The sequence below is a fragment of the Conger conger genome, chromosome 16, assembly GCF_963514075.1.
Source record: "Conger conger chromosome 16, fConCon1.1, whole genome shotgun sequence".
In the NCBI taxonomy this organism is placed as follows: domain Eukaryota; kingdom Metazoa; phylum Chordata; class Actinopteri; order Anguilliformes; family Congridae; genus Conger; species Conger conger.
The window spans coordinates 19262173-19282780 of NC_083775.1; the positions used below are offsets into that span (position 1 = coordinate 19262173).

At 44.7% G+C, this 20608-nt stretch overlaps 1 protein-coding gene across 4 annotated transcripts in view; it reads left to right on the forward strand.

Annotated features, from left to right (window-relative positions):
- Positions 1-18629, forward strand: part of LOC133114867 (glucagon receptor-like) — a 37393-nt gene extending 18764 nt beyond the window's left edge. Inside the window, exons 1-14 of one of the 4 annotated variants that reach the window (XM_061224549.1) lie at positions 1945-2116; positions 7970-8072; positions 9893-9989; positions 11130-11237; positions 11549-11643; positions 12057-12166; positions 12844-13009; positions 13395-13554; positions 14398-14458; positions 15418-15487; positions 16828-16916; positions 17245-17386; positions 17959-18000; positions 18197-18629. In XM_061224549.1, the coding sequence (XP_061080533.1) occupies positions 8022-8072; positions 9893-9989; positions 11130-11237; positions 11549-11643; positions 12057-12166; positions 12844-13009; positions 13395-13554; positions 14398-14458; positions 15418-15487; positions 16828-16916; positions 17245-17386; positions 17959-18000; positions 18197-18541 (1536 nt within the window). In that variant the 5' untranslated portion in view covers positions 1945-2116; positions 7970-8021 and the 3' untranslated portion in view covers positions 18542-18629. Of the gene's footprint in view, positions 1-1944; positions 2117-6287; positions 6331-7969; positions 8073-9892; positions 9990-11129; positions 11238-11548; positions 11644-12056; positions 12167-12843; positions 13010-13394; positions 13555-14397; positions 14459-15417; positions 15488-16827; positions 16917-17244; positions 17387-17958; positions 18001-18196 lie in introns of those variants that run through there. The other 3 variants (XM_061224552.1, XM_061224551.1, XM_061224550.1) reach the window with 3 other exon arrangements.
- The last annotated feature ends 1979 nt before the right edge of the window (positions 18630-20608 follow it).

Below are 20608 nucleotides of genomic sequence, written 5' to 3' on the forward strand. Positions count from 1 at the left end.
CTCTCTTTTTCTCTCCCTACCACCCTCTCTCTCTCTCTCTCTCTCTCTCTCTCTCTCTCACACACACACACACACACACAGCTGGTCTTAGCACAGACTGCAGTTCTGCAGTAACCAGACGCTCAGTTTCAGTATTGCTTTCTGAATATTGCTTTCTAGTGTGGCCAGGTGGGAACTTTCATTGCCACTGGTATTGTCCTTGGCCACATTCCTCTCTCTATTAATTGGACATCTTCACTTGGAATGTTTAAATGTAAACCACAGATGGGACTATCATGTAATACCAAGCTTACTATCTTGGGAATCAGCAGTTAAAGTGTAGTCAGAGCGATGAGGGAACCTGCCCCTGAGTCTGTTAGAGCATGAACAAACATCACATTTCAAAAAGTGCTATTTGCACATACAAACCAATAGATGCTGAAAGAAACGTGATTGTAATGACAAAGTAAAAAACAGGGAAGCACAGTTATCAAAAGAAATATTGAAACCAACCATAGAATGTAAACATGGCCTCCGGTTTAGTTCACTTCTCTCTCTTTCTCATCCTTCCTCCCTCTCCATTGACTGAAGTTCCTGTTGGCAGTAGAGCCCCCAGCACAGTGGTCCTCGGAGTACCTGGCCCTGGTTGCTGGTCCCACGCATGCAGTGCTCACTCACGATTGTCTGCCATGGTGTAGCTGTTTGATTCTTGAACCACCCCACTGGGAGTGTAATCTCGTGCCAAAAGACAGCTTTTCCCTCATCGTCAGGACTGCTGGTAACGATGAGCGGGATCGTGCCGCCATTTTGGGTCCTGTGGTTTGCGTCGTGTCTTGGGCTTGGGCTGGGTGCAGTGCGCTTGTAGTCGTCTTTCAGACCGACCCAGAGTCGGCAGCTTCCCCAGGGCAGTCGGGCACTGACACTGACCGCGGCAGGGGCCCCATGCTGCACCCCCATAGGGCCCCACCGGCCCCACATCACCCCCATATTTAACACTGTGTAAATGGCTCTTTTTTTGGGGGGGGGGGGGGGTCTATTCAATTAGGGCCTCTGGACTGGATGGTAGCTCAAAGCAGCTGGGAGTCGTTCTTTCTTCTCCTCCTGTAATGTAAGCGAGGGCTTTCAGTTTTTCGCACACGTCTGAAGGCAGTAAACATAAATTAGCAGTGCTCGTGGATGTGTGTAGTTTCCGGTTCACGTCTCCGCAGCGTGGTTGCGCGGGGGCTGAAGACAGAATCGGCGTTGGCTTAAGCACGGGTGCGCGCGCTGATGCGCTCACTCGTATCGACACAGCGCTTTCCTCGGGCGTTTTAATGATCCCCAGTCCGCTGTGTATTTTACCCTGTCCCTTCGCTGACCCTGCCGTGAACCTGCGGCTTCTGCCCCCGGGGCCAAAAAATAGCGTGTTACTGGATTTCCTCACGCCGACCCAAAGCTCCTCGACCGTTTGCCTCCGGTGTGGTTCAGAAAGCTCAAGCTGCCCCAGGGAAACACAGTATACATAAACTTGAAATATGATTTAAGAAATTAGAAATAAATCTTTGATCAATGCAAAAATGTCATGCGTTTGATAGGATTTACATATGGTCATGTACTCTAATCGCAAGAATATGTATCTATGAATATACAAAATTACAATTATATATTGCAAACTACCCACAATTTTCTGAATGTGGCTATTATTGACATAGTATGGAATGACAAGATGTGAAATGAATGTGTCGAGATGATCTATTTCACTGAATTCAACTGAAGAAAATGGGGAAATTGTTGCTCCAGTAGAAGGTTACATGTTGGCTGAAAGAGGAAGGAGAAAAGTGGTCTGACTGTATGTGCGTGTGTGTGTGTGTGTGCGTGTGTGGTGTGCGCATGTGTGCGTGTGTGGTGTGTGCATGTGTGTGACTGTGTATGTGCGTGCCCTGTAAACTAAACTTTCTGTCAGGGACTCTGGGACCTCGAGAGAAGAGAGCAGCCTGTGAGGGCCCTTTACAGTTCTGGCTATGGAGAGGCCTGTCTGATACTAACAGGGTTGTTGAACGCTCAAACACTGCTGTAGCACTAACAGTGCTCTTATACGTGTGGATTATCTCTTCTGTAATGCGCTGGGGTGGATGGGACATTCATCATTCTACTCGCTGTAGGTTTGGTTCTGCCTTGTGTGTGTTTGTGTGTGTGTGTTTTTGCCTGCGTGTGTGTGCCTGTGTGTTCATGTGTGTCCATGTGTGTTTGTGTGCATGTTCATTTCGAGACATGTGGATCTTCAAGAATTGAACACTTTCAGCTCAGTCCCCAAAATGAATATAAATTAAATTAATGAATTGAAAAATTCCAATGATACTCATTTTATAGTCATTTTGTGAATTGGGTGACACTGTAATAGTAGTATTATAGGGAAGGGATTGGGCTTCTGAAAGAAAGGTTGCTGGTTCTTTTTCCAAATAGGCAGTGCTGTCGTCCCCTTGAACAACCTGAATGTATTTAATATGTACCGAGCTGTACTGGATACTATGTACAAATTGTCATTCTGATTTAAGGTGTGTGCTAAATACCAGTTATGTCATTTATTGAAAACAGAATTGCCCCTAACCCTGCTGTTGTTTCTGGGGTGTGGGCAGATAGTTGTGTATCTTGGTGTTGGTAGGCATGTCAGAGAGGGCTATGACAGTTTTTAGTTTCACCCTCCTTGCCTGACATCAGACACTCTGGCCCCGTGAACTGAGTCCACCCCAAAAATCCATACACACAGTTTAATGATTCCCATCTCTACTAGTGCAATGATTAAAAACTTAAAAAGGGTTTCTCAGAAAGGTGCAGGGAAGGAAGTTGTGATTTGGTCAATCATTGGTTGCTTTGGAAAACTTGTCCAGGGGGCAACTTTTTCCTCTCGTGCCTTTCTTGGCAAAAGACTGAATTGTATTGCATCACACTGATCTGAGGTCAGCATTTCCAGGCTGCATAACACCTTGACCAGAGAACAGCCTCCAGCATCGTTCTGACCAGAGTTCAGTGAACGTTCAGTGTCTGTCTCTGTCTGTCTGGTTCTCTCTCTCTCTATGGTGTATATACACATGCACGAACAGACGTATGTATATGTATATTTCACAGCAGAGGTCATGCACTTTGCACGTGCTTTTAAGAAAAATATCTTTCTCTGCTCTGACTGACGGAAAACACTGCATAGATGATAATCATTATGGTTTATAGCTGTCACCGACTGTGTTGCCTTAAACCGTACTCTCTGCATTCCTGCCCCACAAATGCCCCCACCACCCAGTAAAATCACACCCTTGTGGCCCTATAGTCTCAGGGCTGGGGAGGGCGGCACGATGTCAGCGCTGTGCTGCAGAGGCCATTTTGAATCGTTGAAGGTTCAGTTCTCCAATGCGACAGTGCAGCTTTGGCCTTGTTCTCGGTGCATCCTCTGGGAAGCCTCATATCCAGCTGTCCAAATGGACCCAGTGTGACAGAAGGAACGTACAATAGACTCCCCTCGGTAACAATGTGCTTCCTCTGCCAAGAATGTCAATAATGGGATAAGTGATGTCATCAGGCAGTGATGGATAAGAAGACACTCAGAGAGAAAGCATCTGGAAAGACATAATAGGACACATTTGTGGTTGTGTATGTGTGTGCAGGTATGCATGTATGTGTGTGTGTGTGTATGTGTGTGTGTGATGGAGAGAGGTAAAGAGAGAGAGAGCACTGTTGGGCGTCCTCCAGAGAAGTTTGCTCACATTGACGGTTTGGTGCTGTAGCTGCATTTAAACAGAGATCTGTTTTTCAGATTTTGTCCATGCTGTGTTAGTGTTTTGCTTCAGCGTACCACAAACGCTCTCATACACACACATGCACACACAAATACACACACAAAAACCAAAATTGTACAAATGTAATCACTATAAATCTCTCTCTCCCCCTGTCAGTCATGGAGGGTTTGGGCCAGTGTGAGAAAGCAGTTAGACTTGTGAATGTATTGCCCTCTCGCTGATCTGTGACCTGTCCGCAGTAATGCTCTGTCACACAGCAGTTCTCATTAAAACTCTGGGAACGGACGTTCTGTGGGGTTCTGGGCTCTTAAGGACCTTGTTAAATTAATTGGAGGATTACTGCCTCTTCAGAAGCTGTAAAGCCACCAACACCAGCACCAGCACTGTTGGTTGTGTTTAGAGAGAGGGTTACGGACAGGCCAAAGTCTTACTGTTAATAGTTTTTCCTACTGGGAAAGGCTTCAGTGAAGCTGACCTGTATCTCATACATCATGGTACAAAATATATTGTACAGTGTAGGGTCCATTTAGGCCAACGTATAATATAATTTATTACATATCACATATTATTTATGTTCACTTTGAAAACCAATAATTTATTTTGAATATTAAAACATATTTTTGTTTAATTTTAGATGGATAGATCGTCATTTTGCCAGACTTTTGAAATTAAAATAGCCATAAGTAGAATGTATTATTATAGTGTCTTGGACACTATTTTGGATAAGGAAGGAGCATGTTTATTTTTATATGTGTATTTGTCTTAAATGGAACTGTTTGCTGGGAAATATGACTCCTCATAATGCCGAATGAGGATTGGTTTGATCCAGCTGCACATATAACATGTAAACATGGCACCACTGTTAATATTAACTGTATTGTTATTGTTAGAATTTGGTTGTGTGTTTATGTTCCCTATTGATTGTGCTGTATGACTGTTCTGTCCTTGGCTGACCACAATTTGCAGTCTGGTTAATGAGTGGTCATTTCAGACTGCGGAATGGACTCTTGACTCTGTGCCTTTCGGCGAATGGGGTTGAAAGGCTGACTTGCGGGAAAGCCCTTGTTGTGCCCCCTCTCCTGGCTGGTTACTCATTGTACCCATCTGCCAGCTGGGTAAACGTGTGAGTAGGGTAGTGTGTTAAGAATCTGGCCATTGCGTGTGGTGGTTATGCGTTTGTCCGTTTGTGTGTGTGTGTGTGTGTGTGTGTTTTGTATATATCCTGAATGCAGTTTGCTGCAAAATGCAGAGTGGTTGGCAGCATGACAAAGGCAGTGTTTCCTCCGGGCGAGCTTTTGTCTGCGATGTGAGGGATACTCTTCCTCTGCGGCAGTGCAGGCTGTTCAGCGACGCTGCGTTACTGCATTACTGTATTACTGCATTACTGCGACGCTGCATTAATGCGTTACTGCATTTCTGCGATGCTGCATTACTGCGTTACTGCATTACTGCGATGCTGCATTACTGCGTTACTGCGTTACTGCGCTACTGCATTACTGCGATGCTGCATTACTGCGTTACTGCATTACTGCGATGCTGCATTACTGTGTTATTGCATTACTGCGATGCTGCATTACTGTGTTATTGCATTACTGCGACGCTGCATTACTGTGTTACTGCATTACTGCAACGCTGCAATACTGCATTGCTGCTTTACTGCATTACTGTGATGCTGCATTACTGTGTTACTGCATTACTGCAAGGATGCATTACTGCGTTACTGCATTACGGCGATGCTGCATTACTACACCGGCGCAGGGGATGTGGCATTCAGCACTGTTCTTGGGGCTGGAAAACTGTGTGCTTTCAGTAACCGCCACCACACCTGCTTTCTCCCCTGGGAGAGGGGTGGAGAAACCCTGCTTTTTATTTTTATTATTTATTATTGGTATTTATTTATGGTCCCAACGCTAACTCAGGTACTTATTCTGATGTGCTTTTCTTTTCAGTCTCTGATATGCCGTGTTTTAGAGAGAGTAAAGCGAGTCTGTAATGCACTTACTGGAAATGTTCACGTTTCACATTGTCTTGTGTCTGGAACACTGGGTGCTTTCACTGTGTTGTGACGTCAATTATGTGCTTTTTGGCCAGATGGCGGAGCCACGTGCAGTTGTCCTGCAGAGGTCACCTCAATGCGTGTTTTCGTTCCAGCCACTATCTGTGTTAATTAGGGTTATTTACTATATGTATTTAAGTTCCATAATATTATACTGAATAGATTTTAACACTGTGCTTCAGAATCAGAATCCCTGCAACAGTGGGGCAGGAGCTGGTCTTACAGCCCAGAAGCATCATGGGTTCAAAGCCACGATGGGGTACTGCTGTTCTGCCCTGACGTGAGCTGATAAACATGAAAATTTCTAAATGAAGTACTTGAAAAAAAAAAAGAAAAGAAAAAAAAAAGTTTCTCTTTTTACAAACAAAAATGGGTGTGCCTATAGAGAGACTGGAACAGAATGGAATCTGAAACGTTTTTTTGCCAAAAATGTTTCCATGGTAAAGGGGTTTTTTGCAGAAACGTTTCAGATTTCGTTCCGTTCTCCAACTTCGACTGAAGAGCTGTGGGGCATGCAAGAATGCAAAGGTGAGTGGCCGTCGCCTGTGGAGATGCATGCACATACACACCCACACAGCTTTTATCTATGCTGTGTCAGTGTTTTGCTTCAGTGTACCACACACATATCTAATCACACATACTGACACTCCAATTATCTCATCTGTGTCACTGACCGTTAGGATGTTTCCACACTACTTCCCTCTTCCTCTGTGAAGTGTGTGAACTATTTCTCAAACCAGCAGTTCTGCTCTTCTCCTACCTAACGTGGGGAGCAGTAGACATAACATTTCCATTGGTTCAACCCACAGACCGCTCTCATTGATTTATGACCTCATTTGAGCAATGAAAACTGCAACACTGACACACTGATACACTGACATCAAGAAAAGATAGTGTCCAACTGCACTACTGACACACTGATACACTGACACTAAGAACAGATAGTGTCTAACTGCAGTACTGACACACTGATACACTGACACTAAGAAAAGATAGTGTCTAACTGCAGTACTGACACACTGATACACTGACACTAAGAAACGATAGTGTCCAACTGCAGTACTGACATACTGATACACTGACACTAAGAAAAGATAGTGTCCAACTGCAGTACTGACATACTGATACACTGACACTAAGAAAAGATAGTGTCTAATTGCAGTACTGACACACTGATACACTGACACTAAGAAAAGCTAGTGTCCAACTACAGCACTGGCACTAAGATAAGATAGTGTCTAACTGCAGCACTGACACAATGAGACAGTAACACTGAGAAAAGATACTGTCCACTTGTGACACACTGTGAGAATGTGTCCTGCTGTGTCACTGAGATAAGCCACTTAGGGCCACTGAAGTGTGTAGACACAACAAGTTAAAGAGAAGAGCCCTGAGATCATGTGGCCATATACCCAGGGGTCTGTTCCTTATTAGATTCATAGGGTGAACACACACATACTGTATTCATGGGCTCTGTACCCATAGTGTCACCCTGCAGTTAATATGAGTCAGTCCAGTGACTGCGCATGTATATTGTCCTCCCAGGTGTGTGCAAGACACTATAGAATGTGTAAGTAGTGAGATAGAAAATGTGGTATTTTATAATTATAGGGTCTTTTTAAGTTTTACAGTGTCTAATTGTGTCTTATGAGTGTTGTGATCTTAACTTCTGTGATCTTTCATTGTCTAACATGTCTTGATAATGATGGAGGATTATGATAATGAAGATAAATGTAATATTATCGTGGACTAAAGAGTATAAGCATAAAGCCTGTGTGGTGCCGTGTGCATGCGGTCTGGATAAGTGTTAGTGATGGTGTTAGTGATGGTGGGGTGCCGTCTGTTTCACGCCACTGTGGGACCCGAGCAGTGTGTGGATGTCAGGTGGAAAGAGATAACCTCCTGTTGTCCTCTGTGTGTGTGTGTAGACTCCATGGCACAGGCAGGAGTGATGATGTCCCCCCTCCTATCCCCCCTTTCTGTCTCTCTCTCTCTTCCCTTCACTTCCATCTCTCTCCCCCTCCATCGCTCTCACCCCCTCCTTCTCTCTCTCTTCCTCCATCTCTCTGTTTCCCTCCCTCCCTCTCCCCCTCCCTCCATCTTTCTCTCTCCCTCTCTCCATCTTTCTCTCTCTCTCTCTCTCTCTCTCTCTCTCTCTCTCTCTCAGGTGGTGAGCCTGTATGCGGCTCCTCTCTCTGCGTGGGCAGCAGGAATAAGGGATGTCACAGGTGTTCCTCCTGACCCTGCTCACGCTCTCCACCAGCATCCAGGTTAGAGCAGAACACACACACACTCACACACACACACACACACACACACACACACACACTCCTGACCCTGCTCACGCTCTCCACCAGCATCCAGGTTAGAGCAGAACACACACACACTCACACTCACACACACACACACACACACTCACACTCACACACACTCACACTCACACTCACACTCACACTCACACTCACTCACTCACTCACACACACACACACACACACACACACACACACACACACTCCTGACCCTGCTCACGCTCTCCACCAGCATCCAGGTTAGAGCAGAACACACACACACACTCACACACACTCACACTCACACTCACACACACACACACACACACACACAAACTCACACACACTCACTCACACTCACAAACACTCACATAGCGGAAAAATCTCTTCAGTGACAACTACCCTATATACATGCACATTTCAATGCAAGTATGATCACTTTTGTATAGATGGTAAAAAAATGAATAAACTGAATAAACTTTCTGCTCAAATCAGAATGATCTGTCTTACATATTTCAAGCATATAGTTTCATTTATCTGCCAAAATGCAGCATATTTCCTTCCACAATGATCAGAATTGTATTGGGTTTTGAACTGAAAGTTAACTGTTTTGAACAGAGTATCTAAATGTCTGCAAAATTTGCTGTATTTGTACAAACTTTTGCTGGTAGTGAACACTGACTGAGAGAGGTATTCATGAATTTTGGAAGAAGTGGTGATTGAATGCCTTTAGTATGAAAGTAATGCAAAAATATCCACAGTTTAGTTCACATAGTCCAATGATATGGTGAATATGTTAAGTGTTTTGAAAAAGTGGACATGGTATTGAGACAAGTGTGAAAACGATTGTAAAAAACTGTAATATAACATTACTGCAACGTTGCAGTAAGAACTCCCAGAAAACTTCACACTTTGTAGGCAGCAAAACTAACCTTCAGAAAATGTTCTAAACGTTCAGAAAACCAAAAATTGTTAGTTGGGTACACACTCACACATACCCTCACAGGCACACATTTTGTTTTTGCTAGTTGCCATCGGGGGGGGAATGGCCACTGCGGATGTTTTTGTTATTTTGTGCCAATATTTTTATTAGCAAATAGGTTGTGGGAGCTGCTGAGTACGCCATGGTAGACACGACCGCTGACTTCCCTGCCGATAGTCAATACGTGTTTACATGGGCCTGCAAACAGTGGGTGGTTCACCCGGCGGAACGGCACTGAATCTTGAAATCGTAAAATCCTCAATCCTCAGGGAGACCGTCTGGAATCTGGCTGCCTCTCGCTCCAGCGTATTCCGTAAAAGTGCATTCCCCTGATTGATGTGAGATGAAATAGAGACTGTTTATACTCAGCCATTGAAACAGCATGTCCTGTGTACATATTCTGCTGCAAGCTCTGGAAATCCAGCGCACTAAAACACAGGGCCCTGAAACTACCAGTCTCCACGGGCCATTTTTCATCATCCTCATAGTCCAAACAAAGACTTAATATCATTCACAAGATAAATACGAGAAGTGGCGTGGGGCAGGACCCAAGGCTGTGGAATCTGAGCGGAGAGTTATGAAGGATGGAAAGCAGGCCTAAACTCTGACATGATACTCTTCCCCTCCTTTAATATGTGCTGCTTTTGGTGAGAGATAGCCTCAGAGATCGGATACTGCGTGGGTACTTCTTTAGTGTGCCATGTTTTTGCTATGAGCCCAATTTTAATTCATCCTTGGTGCCCTGAAGTGGTTTAAGCATTGTAAAGAGGGCAGTCGCTCGCACTGCTTAAATGGTTATGGGAAATGCTCTCTCCCGTAGGTCCACCATGCTAAAATCCTGAAGACGTTGATGGAAAGATGGGGGATGTACAAGGATGAGTGCAACCACAACATAAGCAGGGAGCCCCTCCCCGCTGGTGAGCCTCCATCTGCTGTCTCATCTTTGACTGTGTTTTCACCAACTCTCATCATAGATGGTGATGTCATAAACTGTGATGTCATTTTAACCATTGCCCTCTTCAGCTATCAGAGCTCAGCATGAAAAAATGTTTTTAAAAAGGTCTTCTTAGAACTGATATTAAGTGTTCAGCAGTGGCAGTACCTCAAAGGCTAGTGAGGTGTTTGAAAGGAAATGATTTGCAGTGAAAACTCCTGTAGGCAGAATATAGTCTCCAGCACCTGCTATGCTGTAGAGAGCAGAGCATGGTGTATTTACAGTTTCATAATGCAGGAAGACAAGCGGCAGGGGAGATTAGGAGGAGGTTTGAAGTGAAAGAAGAGAAGAGAGAAAAGAGAAGGGGAAAAGAGAATCAAAGAGGCATAGACAGACAATAAAAAAGATAAGCATACAGATAAAAGTGGAGAAAATGAGAACGAGAAGAGGCAAGACTGGAGGAGAAAGAGCAGGTGAAAGAGCAGGATCCCCTCAGTTTTTATTATTTTCTGTCCTGTCTCTCAGGTGTTTGGTGTGTAACTGAATCTTTTTTCTCAGGTGTGGTGTGTAACTGAATCTTTTTTCTCAGGTGTGGTGTGTAACTGAATCTTTTTTCTCAGGTGTTTGGTGTGTAACTGAATCTTTTTTCTCAGGTTTGGTGTGTAACTGAATCTTTTATCGCATGTGTGGTGTGTAACTGAAACTTTTTTCTCAGGTGTGGTGTGTAAATTAATCTTTTCTCTCAGGTTTGGTGTGTATCTGAATCTTTTTTCTCAGGTGTGGTGTGTAACTGCATCTTTTTTCCAGGTTTGGTGTGTAACTGAATATTTTCTTTCAGGTGTGTGGTGTGTAACTGAATCTTTTTTCTCAGGTTTGGTGTGTAACTGAATCTTTTTTTTCAGGTGTGGTGTGTAACTGCATCTTTTTTTCCAGGTTTGGTGTGTAACTGAATCTTTTCTCTCAGATGTGTGGTGTGTAACTGAATCCTTTCTCTCAGATGTGTGGTGTGTAACTGAATCTTTTCTCTCAGGTGTGGTGTGTAACTGAATCTTTTATCCCAGGTTTTGTGTGTAACTGAATCTTTTTTCTCAGGTTTGGTGTATAACTGAATCTTTTCTCTCAGGTGTGGTGTGTAACAGGACTTTTGATCGGTATGCCTGCTGGCCTGATGGCCTTCCCAACTCCACCATCAGCGTATCCTGTCCCTGGTACCTGCCATGGCACCACCAAGGTGTGTGTGTGTGTTTGTGCAGGTGTCAGTCCAATCTGGCGTAATGTGTGGCATAATGTATCTGTGATGCGGTTCTGTATGTTACACTGTTTGTGTGTGTGTGTGTGTGTTTGTGTGTTTGTGTGTGTGTGTGCATCCCTGTGAGTGCGAGTGCGTGTGCAAGCGTGTGCGTGTGCATATGGTTCAATGATCAGTGCTTTGAATTAGTACTGTGTATGTGTGTGTGTGCACATGTATGGGTCCAGTGTGGCATAGTGTACTGTATCTATGATGTGGCTCTGTATGTTACACTGTGTGTTTGTGTGTTTCAGTCCAGCATGGCTTTGTGTATCGGGAATGCGACTGGAGTGGGCAGTGGCTTCCGATGAAGAATGCTAGCGAGTGTGAGCAGGACGACCCGGAACAGGTGAGACTGCTTCAGGTGTGGGTGTGTAGAACTCCATCCACCATGCTGGACTAACGTGATTCTCATGATTTTTTACAGTTGGTTTTCCATTTCAAATCTCTTAAAATGTGTTAACCTTCATCTTCAACATCATAATATTCGCCCTTGTCACATCCAGTGTGGAGGCAAAATGTGAGCTGGTATTTTATATCTCACCGGTGGTGATTGCGATGTCATCAGCTGCGTTGTGTGTGTGTGTGTGTGCGTGTGTGTGCATGCGTCTGTCTTTTAGTATGTGTGCTTGTTAATATCTGTGTGTGTTTCTCAGTGTGTTTGCCTGTATCTGCGTGAGTATGTGTTTGTTCATATCTGTGTGTATTTGTTACTATGTTTCTGTCTGTGTTTGTATGTATTTATTTGTATGTGTCTTTCAGCAGAACCAGTATGGGAGAATCCTGAGTAACTTCAGAGCCATGTACACGGTGGGCTACTCCTTGTCCCTCGGGGTCTTAATTATGGCACTTGGCATCCTGGTGGCCTTCAGGTAAGAGATACATGTGGAGACGGGAGTTAGAGATAGAGCTGGGGAGGGAGGCGAGAGAGCAAGAAATTAATATAGGGAATCCTGCCAATCCTGATGCTGCTGGAGCAATACTTCCATGCCATGGCCCTGGCAGTTCATTTGGACAAGACTGAGAGTTATTAATCCCAGAAAAAGGCCAGATCCTGCTTTATGGGAGGCTGTACTCTGTGCACCACTGGTCACGCCAACAGTACTAAGGCCTGAGCTTCAGCGCATTATGAAAATATTTGATGGTGTTCTCTGGCCAATATTTCTGTATGGTAACAGATTACAGTGCTCAGAAAGTTGACGGCTCAAAGCAGGACAACATTCAAACCAAAGTTTTATGCTTAGAAATATGTCAAAATGTACTTTAGTCGGTGTGAGCTGGGGGGAGTATCAGCAAACCAGCAAAAATTAGGAGATAAGGGAGGTGACACAAATTGTGCTGCCAACAGGCTATGAGAAACCATATGTGTGACGGAAGAGCTGACAACCAAATATGTTACTGGGCAGCATGTTATAAACATCTTTCTTGTTAAAACTTTTTGGCAAAGGGGAACACGGTATTGCTCCCTAACTGTATACAAAATACCAGGTGTTGGTGGGTCAGCAGCAGTAGCCGCCCCATCCATTTAATCAAGCCATGTTCCTGTCAGGAAACTCCACTGCATGCGGAACAACATTCACATGAACCTGTTCGCCTCCTTCATCCTGCGGGCTCTGTCCATCCTGGTCAAAGACGCGCTGCTCGACCCGCCCTCCATCAACGTCATGCACGACATCGCCTCCGATTACGAGATGGAGCAGCTGGGCAGCAACAAGGTGTGTTTCCTCCTGCCAACTAGTGGGCGGCCTGTAGCGTAGTGGTTAAGGTAAATGACTGGGACACGCAAGGTCAGTGGTTTGAATCCCAGTGTAGCCACAATAAGATCCGCACAGCTGTTGGGCCCTTGAGCAAGGCCATTAACCCTGCATTGTTCCAGGGGAGGATTGTCTCCTGCTTAGTCTAATCAACTGTACGTCGCTCTGGATAAGAGCGTCTGACTAATGCCAATAATGTAATGTAATGTAACTACTGGGGTGCAAAGAGTGGGGCCAGCTGAGGGAGCCAGAGAGCACTGGGATGACTCAAATATGACAGGCTCACCTCAACCTCGTTCAAAACGTTGTCGTTCTTTGTGTCTGTGTTTTTGCGTTTGACTTCCAGACGGCCATTGGATGCCGAATTGCCATGGTGCTGATGCAGTACGGTGTCATGGCCAACAATTATTGGCTTTTGGTGGAGGGCATCTACCTGCACAACCTGCTTGTGGTGACTGTCTTCAATGAAAGGAACTACTTCAACATCTACTTATGCATTGGCTGGGGTCAGTGCATGTGTGTGCATGTGTGTGCATGTGTGTGTGCTTGCGTGCATGCATATTCATTCATTCATTCACTTGTATATCTACACTCAATGAGCACTTTGTTAGGTAGACCTGTACACCAGCTTGTTAATGCAGATATTCAATCAGCCAATCATGTGGCAGCAACTAAATGCACAAAATCATGCAGACATGGTCAAGAGATTCAGCTGTTTTTCAGACCAAATATCAGAATGGGAAAAAAAATGTGGTCTCAGTGACTTTCACTGTGGAATGTTTTTTGGTGCCAGACAGGGTGATTTGAATATCTCAGTAACTGCTGATCTCCTGGGATTTTCACGCACAACAGTCTCTAGAGAATGGTGTGAAAAAGAAAAAACATCCATCCAACAGCAGTCGTTCTGTAGGCAAAAACGGGTACACAGGAGTATTCATGTATGCGCAGGTTTTTCACATATGTACGTGTGAGTGTTTCACGAGCATATCCCTCAGTGTTTTTCATGTGTATGCGTGAGTGTACAGAAGTATGCATGTACAGTCTGTGTGAGTGTTTTATCTATGGCATATGAATATATGCAAACAAAGTTTGAAATATGACCAAGATGGCCCCTCATTTCTGCGTGTGTGCAGGAGCATGTGTTGATTCAGAGGCTGGGGGAATGTAGAGACTTGCCACTGAACAGGAGAGAGTGATGGGGTGAGGAGGCAATGAAACTTAGGATGGTTCAGGTTGCTCTGAAAGGTGACAGAGTCAGAGAAGAGTGTGCAAAATGGCTCTGAGATGGGATAATAAAAAAAATGATATTTTTCTTCTGCCAGTGTTCCAGTATATCTTCTGTCTTACAGGCACTCCACTGATATTCGTGTTGCCATGGGTGACGGTGAAATACCTGTATGAAAACGAGGAGTAAGTGTTGTGATTAAGTTAATCCCCCTGTGTGCATGGCTAATGTGTACAGGCTGATCTCAGTTGCCATGGATATGTGTCTGCTTTGCTTGTGTGACATAATGTGATGTAATGTGACAATAACCCCTCTTGCTCTGGCCTGCTGAACCCCCTAAGTTACAGTGAGTATGGGGCTCTTAGTCATCGACTGACTTTCATCACTAATATTTAAAAAAAAAGACTGGAATCAAACTTTCCTTTAATGCTCCCGGTTCTAGATGAAAGACTTTGAAGTTTACTTTCGTATTGTGGGCCAAAGTGCAATTTTAAAATGGCTGCCACTGCTGCTACTGCTTTTTCATGGCATGCCAGCAGCTATGGGATGAAGGTTGAATGTAAAATCTTCCAGTAAAGAGTTATTGCTGAGTACAAATGTGATATTTTCCGAGCGCCAGCATGCAGGTCAACTTTCCTTTGAAGTCTGAACATAATAATAGAAATGGATGAAAGTTATGTGTAATTGAAGCTCTGATGTCAGCTATGGCTGATTTTGCTAACATTACCGATAATTTCTCGGGAACCGAACACGGTGGAAATGCAAAGCCATTGTACTGCTTTTAAATATACATAAAATTACAGGAAAAATCACAGCTGCCAGCCAGGCCTTTATAGTGAACGAGTGCAAGGCTTTTTATATCATGTACAGTATATGCAAATGGGAAAACATTATATGTCATACAGCGGGTAATAGAGTTGGACAAAAGCACCGCAGATATACTCTGCCATTCACAAGCAATTGTCATACACTGTATTTAGATTTTTTCTATCATAAAAGGCTCATCTGAAGATGTGTGTGGAATGGGTGGGACAGAGGAGGGGCAGAGGTTAATGAATATTTCAAATCCTGAAAAGAAAAAAAAGAGAAAAAAAGAAATGTATGTATGCACCGTCACTGACCACCGAAGCCATTTGCTCTCCAGGTGCTGGGAACAGAACATCAATATGGGATACTGGTGGATCATCCGCTTCCCCATACTGCTGGTTGTCCTGGTGAGAGCCTGCCCCTCTCTCTCTCTCTCTCTCTCTCTGATTTACAGACTGAGCTGTACATACAGTATATAAGATGACAATTTGACAGCCGTCTGTTTTCATGTTTTAAAGCAGAAACAATGTAAAGAAAAGATTACATTACATTGCAAGCAATACAATTTCAGAACAGGACTGTAGCATCCAGCATTCCCTCTCTCCCAGATCATATTAAGGACAAAGCGTGAGCTGTCAGTCTGTGTGCCTGGCAGGCACTTCCTCACTTCCCCCCAGCGACAGCGCATGAATGAATCGCTCACGTACGTGTCGTGTGGCGGAGGTGAGGGGGGGGCGTTATCTAGCGCTGTTCCTTTCCTTGTCCTTGAGCCTACGTGCTCCAACAGTACCGGGTTACGTAACAGCCAGTTCCCCTGTACCTTCTAACTAATGCTCCTGTCAGGAACTCTCAGCTGACTTCACATCACAGTCAGAGTACACATAAAAGATGTATATAAACCGTACATTAGGTACGTAAAGTGAGATTTTGTGAGAAGGATGCATTTCATAGTCTCTGCACTGTCTGCATTCCTTAGTTGAACAAAAATCTTTAAATCTTTCATCTCCGGCTATACATCTGGTGTAAAGTTCTCTGTGTCCGTCGAGAGACATGTTCCTTTCATCGCTGCCTCCACACCCACTTCCTTTTCACCCTTGAAGTTTTGTATTCCTTGCTTTTCAAGTCCTGAAATGTATTCCATCCATCCATCCATTATCTAACCCGTTTATTCCCAGGGTCACAGGGGGTGGGCGAGGGGCTGGAACCTATCCCAGCATGCAAGAGGCATTAGTAGTAGTAGTAATGGTAAATGGTTGTCATTTATATAGCGCCTTTATCCAAAGCGCTGTACAATTGATGCTTCTCATTCACCCATTCATACACACACTCACACATCGACGGCGATTGGCTGCCACGCAAGGCGCCGACCAGCTCGTCAGGAGCATTTGGGGGTTAGGTGTCTTGCTCAGGGACTCTTCGACACAGCCCGAACCGGCAACCCTCCGACTGCCAGACGACTGCTCTTACTGCCTGAGCCATGTCGCCATAGCAGTAGCAGTAGTAAATCATAGAGTGGAAGCTCAAAAGCACACAGAACCGTGGTGAAAATGGCAGGGGGAATGAAAGAGTCTCCTCTTTCTCTGTCTCTTTTTTGTAACTGCAAAATACATAGACTGGCTCCAGCTAAAACAATGCAAGCTGGGGCCAATATGTCCATGCTGAGCAATGCGTACAAGATGTGTTTGTGTCAGCTGGTTGGACTGTTGCCTCGAATGCATCTCTCTTTCTCTCCCTGTCTCTCTATCAGATCAACTTCTTCATTTTTATAAGGGTAATTAAGATCCTTATGTCTAAGCTCAGAGCACACCAGATGAGGTACACCGACTACAAATTCAGGTGAGTGGCGCCCCCTGCTGCTTGTGTTACGCAGCACACAGAAATTAAGTTATGCTGTACTGCCTGCCATTCTCCTCCAACCTCCTCTCTGGCATCATCCTTCAGTGTTTGCCGAACCTCTCTTTCTCTCTCTTTCACCTTTAATCTCTGTAGCCTTTAGTCCCTCTCCTGTTCTCTTTTCCACAAAAAACACTTTATTCCTTTGACTCCCTTCATATTTCTTTCCTTGTTGCCTTTCCTTTCTCTTGCCTCTTTCCCACTGGATTCACAATCTCACACTTTCTCACTTTCCTTCTCCCCCCCTCTCTATCTAACTCTCTCTCTCAAGGTTGGCTAAGTCCACGCTCACTCTGATCCCTCTGCTGGGAATCCACTGTATCCTGTTTGCTTTTGTGATAGACGAGCAGGCCACAACCAGATCCCTACGCCTCACAAAGCTCTTCTGCGACCTCCTGTTCAACTCCTTCCAGGTCTGCTCCTGATGCACATACAGTCAGAAGACACAGTGAGGACACAAAACATGCAGACACAGTCAGGACACAAAACACACAGAGAGCCAGGAAACACACAGACACAGTGAGGACACAAAACACAAAGAGAGCCAGGAGACACACAGACACAGTGAGGAAACAAAACACACACACACACTGAGGACACAAAACACACTGAGAGCCAGGAAACCCACAGACCCAGTGAGGACACAAAACACACAGAGAGCCAGGAAACACACAGACACAGTGAGGACACAAAACACACAGAGAGCCAGGAGACACACAGACACAGTGAGGAAACAAAACACACAGACACAGTGAGGACACAAAACACACTGAGAGCCAGGAAACACACAGATGCAGTGAGGACACAAAACACACAGAGAGCCAGGAAACACACAGACGCAGTGAGGACACAGAACACACAGAAACATCGAGAGCCAGGAGACACAGATACACTGAGGACACACAGAGCGGACAGACACAGAAAAAGGAGAAGAAAACAGGCGCGCAAAGTGGAGGGAGCTGAATATTTGTGTCTTTCCCCCCAGGGAATGCTGGTGGCTATCCTGTACTGTTTCGTCAACAAGGAGGTGAGTTCCCCCTCAGGATTGCGCCTGCAATGCCTGCGGTTGTACCCCAAAAGATCCCAAATGGGACAAGCAGGAAATAAGTAAACATGAGGTTTACTAACCTCTCTCTCTCTCTCTCTCTCTCTCTCTCTCCCTCCCTCCCTCTCTCTCCCTCCCTCTCTCTCTCTCTCTCTCTCTCTCTCTCTCTCTCTCTCAGGTGCAGTCAGAGTTGCTTAAGAAGTGGAAGAGGTGGAAGTTGGGGAAGGACATAGACGAGGAGTACAGGCACACCCATAGCCAGACGGCCCACGTGAAGAGCGGCAGCGTTGCCATGCACCACCAGCTCCACCCCCTCGACCACCAAAACCCCGCCCCTCTCCTGGCCCCGCCCAGCTGTGGGCGAGAGGAGCACCGCCACCTAGTGGCCACGTGTCAGAACGGCACAGGCAAGAGCGGCCTGCTGTACCCTGCCCTACTAGGCGACGACGTCTGCAGCTGTAGCCCCGTCACGGAGACCCTCTCCCTGGAGAACAGGGCACCGAGTGTGGAGAGCAACCTCTGAAGCCCGAGAGGACGAGGAAGATGAAGAGGAGGCGGTGTGGGTTGGGGAGGGGAACTGCTATCACTTGTTTAGTTCCTGGGGGAGCAGTAGACGGTGATACCCCTGTGCTGGGGGGGGGGGGGGGGGGGCAGAGTTGGGGGCAGCAAGGGTGCTTGTAGCCCTGTACTGACCCCCCCCCCCCCCCCCTCCACTCCTCCCTGTCTTAGAGGGAGACTGTACGATGACAGACCAGGGGGACATAGCAGGTTGTTTCTGCGTGCAAGGTCCTATTGTTCTTTCTTTTTGTGAATGGCAACCAGGTACGTGCATATAAAATGCATTGAACAGGCTAAGTGCTGTTCTTTTCCATAACTTTGGCAGCAAGCAGATCCAAATAAAATAAAAAACCGAACCGTGATATATTTTTCTTCTGCCGTGGACATAATGAAGGAAATGACCACGGAGATCTGTGAAATCGGTTAAATTGAATATGCATGTTTTATTTTTGGCTACCAGTGAGGAAATGGTAACAAGGCTCGACTGATGACACCAGAGCAAAGACAATGGCAGTCTTACCGTTCCAATCAAGTGTCACTGCTGCTGTGGCAACTTCAGAATCTCAGTATGTGATCTTTGTCAATTTCATTTATACTAGTTTACATGTTAGAGTAAAAATGACCAATAATCTTTTGATTGGTAACCTACCATCAGTACCATCAGTATCGTGTGATACAGTGAATTGATTGCTATCAATTGCTATCATTGTGTCAAAATCCTTAAAACTGCACATAGTTGGGCGTGAAGATTAATGGCAATGCCATGGCAAGATACTTGTCTGCATCAGTTTCATAACATGACGTGATTGACAGCAAAATGGCAGCTGCATTCCCAAGGCTTTGTCCTGTGACTATATTAGATCACCTACACCCAAAAACACTGAATGTTCATAATGCAAAGCAGAGACAAAAAGGCTTAATGAAAAGAATAAAGTTGAAAATGAAAATAAAAAATAAAAAAAACTGAAAACTACAGTCTTACTGTAGCAGGGTGTGTTACACAGTGCAGTCCATAAGTATTTGGTCAGTGACATTATTTCAACAAACAGTTGAAATAAAACTATCACTATGGTTAAAGAGTTTTAATTTAATTGTATGTCCATATCGGGTGAACCATGTGGGAATTACAGCTCTTTTCATACATAGTACCCCCCAATTTTAGGGGACCAAACGTTTTTGAACAAATTATATATATATATATATATATATATATATATATATATATATATATATATATATATATATATATATTGTTGCAAATACTTTGCAATTAATGCCTGAAGTGTGCAACCCATAGACATTGCCAGATGCTGGGTATCTTCCCTGGTGATGCTCTGCCAGACCTGCACTGCCGCCCTCTTCAGCCCCTGCTTGTTCAGGAGACTATTTTCCTTCAGTCTGGTCTTTAGAAAGTGAGATACATGGTCAATTGGATTGAGGCCTTTCCAGTGGCAGCCATACATGTTCCAAGCCATAGCACTACTTCCATGATGTTGGACAGGTGGTGTGCTTTGGATCGTGACCTTTTTTTTCTTCACACTTTCCTCTTTCCATCACTCTAGTACAGGTTGATCTTTGTCTCATCTGACCATAACGCTTTGTTACAAAAGTTTTTTGTTTTGTTTTTGCCAACTAACCTGGCTATTCTATTCTTGATGCTTGAAAGGGGTTTGTGGTGAACCCCCCAAAGTTATACTGGTGTAGTCCTCTCTTGATGGTCTTTTTGGCCACATCTACACCTCCATCCTGGAGAATATTCTTGATCTGTTGAAAAGGTTACAAAGGGATTCTTCACCATTCAAAGGACCCTCAAATTAAAGCTCAAAGTCACACTTTAAGTTCATAATCATTGTTTTATTTCAAATGTGCCATTCAATGTGTTGGAGTACTGAGCCAAAACAACAAAATATATATATCACTGGTGAAATACTTACGGACTGCACTGTATATCAAGCAGGTGTTTAGCACACACACACACACACACACACACACACACATGCACACACACAGGAAACAGGAAATACAATGATTG